Source organism: Psittacula echo (assembly GCF_963264785.1).
Source record: "Psittacula echo genome assembly, chromosome: 7".
Lineage (NCBI taxonomy): Eukaryota > Metazoa > Chordata > Aves > Psittaciformes > Psittacidae > Psittacula > Psittacula echo.
In genome coordinates, this window is record NC_137740.1 from 55,306,214 (window position 1) to 55,317,025 (window position 10,812).

Below are 10,812 nucleotides of genomic sequence, written 5' to 3' on the forward strand. Positions count from 1 at the left end.
AGTAAAAAAGTCTTTTAAGCTAACATGACTTTTTTTCCCTTTGATACTCTTATTCCATTAAAAAATTTAAAAGTTGAACACTTTGAAAATTATGTTTTTTCTCTTTACATATTTACTAGGCATCATACAGAGGATATAAAGCCAGGCAGTGGGCTAACAAAATGAGAGCAGCACGAGTTATTCAAGCCTGGTTTCGAGGCTGCAGAGCACGAAGGGAATATGCATCTCTGATAAAAGCTGTATGTGTTATTCAGAGTCACTTCAAAACAAAACAGCAGCGGACCTGGTAATACTAAATTTAATAGGAATTTCTCTACTTTTCAAAGCTTTTACTATATAGTTATTTAGTACTGCTTTGCACTCTGGCAAATGGTCTATAGGTTCTCAGGCTCTGATCCTGCTGCATGCAACGTGCATGAACATGTTGATGCAGGTGAGATTATTGTTTTGCATATGATTTTTTTCTTATGTTTAATGTTTTTTCTGGACTTCAAGCTACCTCACAAACTGAAATTTTGTATATTGGGGATCTAAAAAGACTAGGCCTTGATCTTATTTTGTTAATTTTTTTTTTTTTTTTTTTTTTTTTTTTTTTTTTTTTTTACAGGAAGCATGTTCTGGGTATAATGTATAACAGAATAGTTGAACTAGTTTGTGTTTATTGTCCTGTGACATGATTCTATAACGAATGCAGTACCAGATCAGCCTGATAGTTTATTTCATGTCCTCTGCCAGTAGCAGTAGATGGTGCTGTTTAGGGAGAGTATGTTAACCTGACCACTTTCTAAGGTCCCCACTCAACATCCATGCTTCTTAGATTATGGATTATATATGTATATACACACATATATATATAAAAATAATATTTATATTCCAGATTATTCCCCTTGTTATCCTTTTATGGACCTGTTGTGTGTCAATTTGTCTAATGCATTTTAAACTGCTGTCTCCCTTCCCAACCTCCTTTGGCAGCAAGTTCTTGAAGTACTTATTGTGGGAAAACAGAAAGTATCTTCTACTCTAAATAAGACTTTCTGCCAACATTGCTGGCTATCCTCTTGTTCCAACGTTCCAAGCTTTAGTTGGTAACAGTTCTGCTTTCACAGTATCTATATTAATAATTTTGTTAACAGTTGCTGTTTTCCTACTTTAGAAATGCACGTGTTCTCAACTTGGGGGGAGGACCAAAAACAATCAAAATAAACCTAAAATCTATTTTCATGTTAGGTTTTTGAAAATGAGGCTCTGTGCACTGGTCATTCAAAGAAGATGGAGAGCAACCCTTACTGCACGGATGATTCAATGTCAGTTTCTGGCAACCAAGGATGCTGCAGTTAAGATTCAGTTGGCATATAGGCGGTACAGGGCTAGACGACTTTTCAGAAAGGTATGTTTTCACATGCACTCTGCTATGTCATGGTTGTTTTAAAAGTTTTCAATGCATTTGAATGATTTTTCTCATCAATTTGCAGAAGTATAGAAAAGAAAAAAGGTGGGGCCAGAACAAAAATTGCTCAAATCAAAACTGTTCAGTCACCAAAATACTGAATTTCCCTTTTGCTTTGAGCAATGAGGTTGATTTTTTTGTTTTCACACAATCAAATAGTTGAATTACCCCTGCCTATACTGATAGCGAGAGAAAATTAAAATTTTCTGTCGGCTTTATTGCTTAAAGGGTTAAGTTAAATTGCCCACATTTTGACCGCACTTAGGCAAGGGAAAAGACCTTCTAAATTGTGGAAGTGCATTTTCATGTGAACTACTGCTGCATGTGTTTCCTTGTATTTCCTTTTATATTTTCTTGAAGAAAAATCTAGAACTAAAGTATAAATGTATATTGATCATGACAGAAATGAACAAAAATTTAATTATCAACGTGTCTTCAAAAACCTTTTCAGAAGCTTCAAGCTGCTTGTTTGATCCAAAAAGCATACAGAGGTTTCAAGGCAAGAAGGAAATTTGTTCAACAAAACGCTGCTGTTGCAGTTATCCAGAAACATCTGAGGGCTTGGCAGCAAGGCAGGCTTCAGTTTATGAAATACAACGAAACTAGAAGAGCTGTCATTAAACTGCAAGCATTTATACGGGGTTATTTAGTCAGAAAAAAGGTTGGTATACTTTAAATGAAAGCCACACTTTTGATTTAAAGTATCACTGGAGCTGTTTTGGCATTAGTTTTGGCTGGGAAAAAAAGGAAAACCTGATCACTTGTTGACTGCTTTGAGGATTTCGAGGGTCAGAAAAGATGAAAATACAGTTTGACCCTTTTCACACCATCCTCTAGTACTAAAATAGGCTTTCATTGCTGGGTATTTTTTAGGTTCTGTGATCTTTGTGGCTTACCTGTAATTGATACTTATGTACACACATGCTTAGACTGAAACTCTTTTCTGCTATATATTAATGTTGTTGCTTACAGTTACTTCTCTGTGTTATTGTTTACATTAGAGACCTAGTACTGAAGGAAGGTAGCTTACTTTGGTTCTGAAGCAATGGTTTCAGAGGCAATTCTTCAGCGTCTGATAGTACCTTGCTGTGTACTATCATCTTTGCATAGGCGATCAGCTATCTCTGAATATGAAACCCAATGATGTTCCTTGGTTTGTTTTCCTTCTACAGATTTCAGAACAGAAACAAAAGAAGAGACTATTATATTTTACAGCAGCTGCATACCATCATATCTGTGCAATTAAAATTCAAAAAGCGTATAGGATTCATCTCATCTTAAAACTTGCACAAAAACAGATCTCGTCTGTTCTTGTAATTCAGGTTAGTTTAATTAAGGGGGAATGATTTTGTGTGACATAGTCTAATTTCTATCAGCTAAGCTGCAGCACTATGACACTAGTTCCTTCACATGTAAAAATAAAGCTAAATTGTAGAGACTGATATATTAAATAATGCTGCTTATGCTTAGCTAAGCATAATAGAGTGAATCTCAGCAGGCTTTGGAGGCTTCAGTATTTTAAAGCTGAGGATGGATGGGAAAGTTACTGTTTCCTTCAGACACTCAAGCTTTCTAAAGAGTGTTGGTTTAGCTTATTTCTTTACATCCTACTGGAAGTAGGAAAGACCAGATGTGACAATCTGTAAGGCTCATGAAATGAAGAGCATCTCCTTACATGAACAATCCTCACGAATCTATTTGGTTGGATGTTTCTAACCTGCTACTCATACCAAAGCCTGTCTAACTGGCAGCATTTTTAATGTAACCATGTTTTGTTTCTCTAAAAGCAAAAATTCAGGTCTGTATTACAGCACTGCCTAAGAGTAAAAATTATCTTCAGGGTCTCTAAACTGATTTAGTCTCAATGGTGGAAGGACAGCAATAGATAAATGGTGAGGCTGAATCAGGAACCCCTACTCCTCCATATATACAAATCTGTTATCTCTCCCCATAAATTATATTTTCCCCTTAAGGCAAGAGCAAGTGGGTGGGAGAAGATTTTTTTGCTCAGATTTGGCATACGGTACCCTGTCTCCCATCTCTGTATATAGTAGGGAAAAAACAGGGTTGGGAAACGAGAAAAGTGGAGTTGTAGTTCTCCTTAAAAGGCACCCAAGAGAAAGAAAAATTCTAGGACAGAGTAATGCCAGACACAAGTATAAACTGGGAGATGAGTGCCTGGAAAGCAGCCCTGTAGGAAGGGATCTAGGGGTGCTGGTCATCACCAGGCTCAATATGAGTCTGGCCAGAGGGGTCAAGGACAACAGAAAGAGCTTTTTCAAATACATAGCTGATAAAACTAATACCAGAGGCAAGGTTGGCCCACTGGTGAATGGGATGGGTGCCCTGGTGACAGAAGATACAGAGATGGCAGAGTTATTGAATGCCTTCTTTGTGTCAGTCTACTCTGCCGGAGGCAGTCCTGAAGAACCCTGTACTCCTGAGACCTCAGATGAAGTCAGGTCACTGGAGCGGTTTGCCTTAGTCCATGAGGAATGGGTTAGGGACCAGTTGAGCAATCTGGACATCCATAAATCCATGGGTCCAGATGGGATGCACCCGCGGGTGTTGAGGGAACTGGCGGAAGTCATTGCTAGACCACTCTCCATCATCTTTACCAAGTCTTGGGAAACGGGAGAGGTGCCTGAGGACTGGAGGAAAGCAAATGTCACTCCAGTCTTCAAAAAAGGCAAGAAGGAGGACCCGGGTAACTATAGACCGGTCAGCCTCACCTCCATCCCTGGGAAAGTGATGGAACACCTTATCCTTGATGCCATCTTAAGGCATGTCAAGGATAAGAGGGTTATGAAGGGCAGTCAACATGGCTTTACCAAGGGGAAGTCATGCTTGACCAACCTCCTAGCCTTTTATGAGGAAATAACATTGTGGATGGATGATGGCAGAGCGGTGGATGTGGTCTACCTTGACTTCAGCAAAGCATTTGACACAGTCTCCCACAGCATCCTCATAGCTAAATTGAGGAAGTGTGGCCTGGATGATCAGGTAGTGAGATGGACTGCGAACTGGCTGAAGGACAGAAGCCAGAGAGTTGTAGTCTATGGGGCGGAGTCCAGTTGGAGGCCTGTATCTAGTGGAGTGCCTCAAGGGTCAGTATTGGGACCAGTATTATTTAATATATTCATCAATGATTTAGATGAGGGAATTGAGTGTACTGTCAGCAAGTTTGCTGATGACACTAAGCTGGGAGGAGTGGCTGACACGCCAGAAGGCTGTGCTGCCATCCAGCGGGACCTGGACAGGCTGGAGAGTTGGGCAGGGAGAAACTTGATGAAATATAACAAGGGAAAGTGTAGAGTCCTGCATCTGGGCAGGAACAACCCCAGGTTCCAGTATAGGTTGGGGAACGACCTGTTAGAGAGTAGTGTAGGGGAGAGGGACCTGGGCGTCCTAGTGGACAGCAGGATGACCATGAGCCAACACTGTGCCCTTGTGGCCAGGAAGGCCAATGGCATCCTGGGGTGTATTAGAAGGGGGGTGGTCAGTAGGTCGAGAGAGGTCCTCCTTCCCCTCTACTCGGCCCTGGTGAGACCGCATCTGGAATATTGTGTCCAGTTCTGGGCCCCTCAGTTCAAGAAGGACAGGGACCTGCTGGAGAGAGTCCAGCGCAGGGCGACAAAGATGATTAAGGGAGTGGAGCATCTCCCTTATGAGGAAAGGCTGAGGGAGCTGGGTCTCTATAGTTTGGAGAAGAGGAGACTGCGGGGGGACCTTATTAGTGTATATAAATATATAAAGGGGGAGTGTCATGAGGATGGAGCCAGGCTCTTCTCAATGGCAAACTATGATAAGACAAGGGGTAATGGGTATAAACTGGAACACAAGAGGTTCCACTTAAACTTGAGAAGAAACTTCTTCTCAGTGAGGGTGACAGAACACTGGAACAGGCTGCCCAGGGAGGTTGTGGAGTCTCCTTCTTTGGAGACATTCAAAACCCGCCTGGACACATTCCTGTGTAACCTTATCTAGGTGTTCCTGCTCTGGCAGGGGGATTGGACTAGATGATCTCTTGAGGTCCCTTCCAATCTCTAACATACTGTGATACTGTGATACTGTGAGTCAGTAGTGTGCTCTGGCAGCCAAGAGGGCAAACATCATCCTGGTATGCATTAAACACCGTATAACCAGCTTGTCAAAAGAGGTGATCATCCCGCTATATTCAGCATTGGTGTGGGGTCACCTTGAGTGCCATGTACAGTTCTGGGCGCTGTATTTTAAGAATGATGTTCTGGTCCTTGAATGTGTCCAGAGGAAGGCAACAATTCTAGCGCTGATGAAAGGGCTAGAAGAAATGTCCTGTGAATTGCAGCTAAGGACTTCTGTCCTTATCTGTCTTTATCCTTATCAAGCCCTATCTAGCTTGAAGAAAAGGAGGCTGAGGGGTGACCTCATTTGCTCTCTACAGCTTCATAAGGAGGGGAAGTGAAAAAGGAAGTTCTAATCTCTACTCCCTGGTATCCAGTGATAAGACACATGAGACTGGTTCAAGGCTGCACCAGGGAAGGTTTGAACTGGACTTTAGGAAGGATCTCTTTACTGAGAGGGTGGTCAAACACTGGAGCAGGCTTCCTAGAGATGTGGTTGATGCCCCAAGACTGTCAGTGTTTGAGGCACTTGGACAATCCCCTTAATAACATGCTTTAACTTTTGGTAAGCCCTGAAGCAGTCAAACTAGATTATTATTGTAGATCCGTCACAACTGAAAATGTTCTATTCTATATGGAATGCTTCACTAACTGTTCTTAGTTAAGATTTCATTTTGCAGTCTTGCATTTCAGCTACTGCAAGGCCAACCAAGAGTCATGGTGATTTATATGAATGCTAGCAATGTTTATAGTGCCTGTATCTGTCAAGATTCATGTTAAAATAGTTCTTCAGGTTTTATCAATGCTTGTTTACGATGGGAAAAGTCTAAATAAATAAATAGAAAGATACTTTTAATTTTAAACAGAGATGGTTCCGAGCAAAAATGCAGCAAAAGAGATTTCGAAGAGATTATCAAAGAATCATTCAATTACAGCGTGTGATACGAGGCTGGCTAAATTGCAGAAATGATGCAGCAACTACAATCCAGCGAAATGTACGAAGATTCCTGGCCTGCAGACGGAGGAGAAAATTTGCAGTTGGAATAATTAAATTTCAGGTAAATACCACTTGTGAGAAGATAGCAAAGTTTTGGAGTTTTTTTTCTTTTCATTTTTCTCTCATAGGTTTTTGGGGAGAGGAAGGATGTTTATTTTTGTCAGTTTATCAGTTCAATTGCAAGCCAAGTGAACTTCAGTTTAGACATTAAAGCTAAATGGAAACAAATGAGTAATATTAAGCAGATACTGGTTGAGGTGACTTCTGTGGGAATGCATGTGGGATGTATACGCATGTTTGTTTTGGACTTTATTGTCTTGAATATCCAGTATTTAGAGGATTTAAAATTGAATGATATTTACTTAAAAATTAATAACCAAGGTAATTAAATACTTGTACAGACTTGTGTAAAATTGAGTTGGAATGATAATGGAAGTTCTGTTCTATTGTCTGTTGTTCACAACTTTTTTCTCTTTGTGAAATTCCTTTTCTGTAGGCATTGTGGAGAGGATATGCTTGGAGAAAGAGTAATGACACAGCCAAAACTAAAGCTATAAGACGTAGTTTAGAAAAAGCTAATGAAAATAGCAGAGAAGAAAACAAATTGAGCAACAGAACAGCAACTGCTATTGAATACCTTCTAAAATACAAACATATCTCTTACATTCTTGCAGCATTAAAGCATCTCGGTCAGTATTTCATTTTACTGTAACTGATAGATTTCCAGGATGATAGAAACTGGAATTTTTCAGCTTTGAAGTGTACGTTATGATATTTAGGCTTTCTCTGTGATTGTAAAATGGGAACATGTTAGGTAGTATAATGGATTATTTTGTTGTTTTTTTCAGGATAAAATTTGATTATTGATTTAAGCAAGATATTAAAATCGTTATGTAGATAAAGGAAATCTGATAAAATTGCTCTAACTTCTTGGAAGTCCTAATAATACTATGCCTTACATAAGTAAATTATTACCAATATGTGTTCTCCATGGATTGTTTTGTCTGCTTAATTTTTAGTCTGGAATAGTAGAACTATTGATTCAGAGATACTTGTTTAAATCAATAATTGTGGGGGGTTTACTTCTTTGCATTTGTACTTATCTTTAACAGAAAACCCTGCTTTGCAATTAAACTCCTAGAGCTTCAAGGGCGTGGGGCTTTTGGTTTGTATTTTTTATTTTATTATTTTTTTTTCCTTTTAATTCTCACAGAGGTGGCTACCAGGCTGTCACCACTCTGTTGTGAAAATATGGCCCAGAGCAGAGCAATCTTCACCATTTTTGTTCTGATCCGAAGTTGCAACCGGAGTGTTCCATGCATGGATGTGATAAGATACTCAGTTCAGGTTCTACTTAATGTTTCAAAGGTAACTTCAATGTTTTATTTTGCAGCTTTATAAGCTGTAGGCTACTTTATCGTAGTATTTACTTACCCAGAAAATTTCTGAACAAATTTGAAGAAACAAAAGTAACTGTTTTGAATTAATAAACCAGTTTCTGAATTTTAACTGTCATTTTGAAATCAATTATCTAATTTGTAATAGAATCATAGAATAGTTAGGATTGGAAAGGACCTTAAGATCGTCCAGTTCCAACCCCCCTGCCATGGGTAGGGACACCTGCCACTTAATCATGTCACCCAAGGCTGTGTCCAGCCTGGCCTTGAACACTGCCAGGGATGGAGCATTCACAACCGCCCTGGGCAACCCATTCCAGTGCTTCACCACCCTAACAGTAAAGAACTTCTTCCTTATATCTAAACTTCCCCTGTTTAAGTTTGAACCCGTTACCCCTTGTCCTGTCACTACAGTCCCTGATGAATAGTCCATCCCCAGCATCCTTGTAGGCCCCCTTCAGATACTGGAAGGCTGCTATGAGGTCTCCACGCAGCCTTCTCTTCTCCAGGCTGAACAGCCCCAACTTTCTCAGCCTATCTTCATATGGGAGGTGCTCCAGTTCCCTGATCATCCTAGTGGCATAAATACTAAAAGCTGCTTCAGTACTGTAGTACCACTGTAGTTACTGACTAGGTATTGATTGTTCTGGAGGCTTTTTACTTTGAAATTTAAAATATTTGCTAAACATAGTTTTTGATCTTATCCACCCTACAGGCATTTTGCATTCAAATTATTTTATTTTTATTTCAGGAAAAAAAATAACATTTGGGCAAAACTTAATTTTAAGTTTCTCTAAACTTATTCTGGTTTATTCTTTTATTTTAAACATAAAATCAGATTCTACAGGTTTCTAAACAAATGGGGTAGCACAAATGGTAGCTTTTTGTAACCTGTTGTGATGGTGTACCATATAGAATTGATTTTTATTAATTGGATGCCGGCTCAGCTACAAATTTCAACATGAGGAGTGTATAGATTTTCCTATTTCCTCTAAACTGAAAGATATTTTAAAGACCTGTCTAACGTCTCTTGTCTCCTTCTTGTATAACAGCACGAAAAAACTACCCATGCAGTTTATGAAGTAGAAAATGCTGTAGATACGTTACTAGACCTACTGCAAATGTATAGAGGGAAAGCTGGGGACAAAATTTCAGAGAAAGGAGGAAGCATTTTCACAAAGACCTGTTGTTTGTTGGCCATCCTTTCAAAGGACTCAAAAAGAGCTTTGGTAAGACATAAATGCTTTGGGTTTAATAATTTGATTTTGACATGCTTTTCTTGCATGTTTTGGTGGTGTTTATTTATTCTTGTTTTCTCTCCCTCTCTCCCAAACCTATTATGGCTGTAATATTAATTATGACTAAACTCTGATTAAAAAAAAAATAAAATTCCAAGATGATAAAAACACTCACTATTTTGTGCTGTGTATGCCTTTGTCACTCAGAGCTAGTCAATAAGACATTGAGGTTCTGATCCTGCAATCCTTGCAAGAGGATGATATTGCGATTCCTATTTCTGCCGAGTTTTGATGACTTTCTTTCAATTGCTTAGCATTAGATATAGTTTAGTTGCCATTTAACTTTTTTTTCAATTTCTAAAAGCTTACTGTTGCTTTTCAGATAAAGTTAAGGACTTTATTATTGGTAACAACTGACAATATAATTGTCCATGACTTTGTGTTGACATACTTTATTGTAACAGACATAGCCTATTTCTGAAAGAAATTTCCTTCGTTCATTCCTATTGCTATAACACCTAATAGCTTTACTGGGGTAGTCTAGGTTCTACACTATACATTCACTAGTTGTTTATCTATCAAACATAAGTACTTACATTATCCTGTCACTTTCATTCATTGTGTTATTCTTTCATTGCTATGAAGACGGATGTAAACTCTAATTTGACTCTCTATACCGATCACTGAAGGCATATTGCTTTTGAACTTGTAGTATTAATAGTGTTGCTGTTTTCATATTTTCTCAGGAAATACGAAGCATACCAAGAACTGTTGCTTGTATTCAAAGCTTATATAAACTTACAGCTCGTAAACACAAAATGGATGAAGAGAGAATACTTGTGAAGCAGAAAACAAATACTCTTTTCAGCAAAAGTTCCTCTGTGTGTGTTCCAGTAACTCCTCTAAGAATAAAAACAGTTTCAAGGTAAATGCTTGAAAATTAGCCTGCTAGTTTTGCTGTGGCAGTATAATATTTTAATGGTCTGCCATTAATATTTTCACAGAATTAAACCAGACTGGGTTTTGAGGAAAGATAATATGCAAGAAATTGTGGATCCTCTGCAGGCAATTCTGATGGTGATGGATACACTTGGTATTGCCCACTACTGAAATGTAAATGATGTATATGAAAATGTATTTGTATAGCATGTCCTTAGCAACTTTACAGAAAGCAAATAAGTGTCAAGCTACCCTTGATTTTTATTTTTTTTAATTACAATTAATATGTCTAACTTTTTTGTATTATGTACAGCTTTTGAAATCCTGTTTTGTTCTACTGCCAAAAGCAATTGTACAATAAAATCATAAGCCCGAGCAACTTCACTAGTGCAGCACTGTTGTTATAGCATGGTATTCCACACTGATTAAATATCGTAGCATTCTATTAAAAAGTTGTTTGTGTGGGACAGTTATGTTGGTTTGTGTGATGTGGAGAGGTATAGGTAGGAAGGGAGGTGTAGTCTGTGGATTTCAAACCAGCTATTGTTTCCAGGGAGTTTGAGTTTACTTTCAGTACAGTTTTAAGGGGTCATGTGCGACTGTAGGAAGAATTTTTTTTCCTAAACACTACAAGATCATGATGGAACCATGGGATATTGAAAGGGTGAGTTTAGAAATTCCAACCTGATAT

At 38.6% G+C, this 10,812-nt stretch overlaps 1 protein-coding gene across 1 annotated transcript in view; it reads left to right on the plus strand.

Annotated features, from left to right (window-relative positions):
* The window catches only part of ASPM (assembly factor for spindle microtubules), a gene marked incomplete at both ends in the record, with an annotated part of 31,416 nt that extends 21,124 nt beyond the window's left edge, over positions 1-10,292 (plus strand). Inside the window, 10 exons of the mRNA XM_080623448.1 lie at positions 120-286; positions 1,228-1,387; positions 1,899-2,108; positions 2,620-2,769; positions 6,417-6,608; positions 7,044-7,236; positions 7,761-7,915; positions 8,997-9,173; positions 9,929-10,107; positions 10,187-10,292. Of these exons, the coding sequence (XP_080479574.1) occupies positions 120-286; positions 1,228-1,387; positions 1,899-2,108; positions 2,620-2,769; positions 6,417-6,608; positions 7,044-7,236; positions 7,761-7,915; positions 8,997-9,173; positions 9,929-10,107; positions 10,187-10,292 (1,689 nt within the window). The remainder of the gene's footprint in view (positions 1-119; positions 287-1,227; positions 1,388-1,898; positions 2,109-2,619; positions 2,770-6,416; positions 6,609-7,043; positions 7,237-7,760; positions 7,916-8,996; positions 9,174-9,928; positions 10,108-10,186) is intronic.
* Positions 10,293-10,812: the final 520 nt, after the last annotated feature.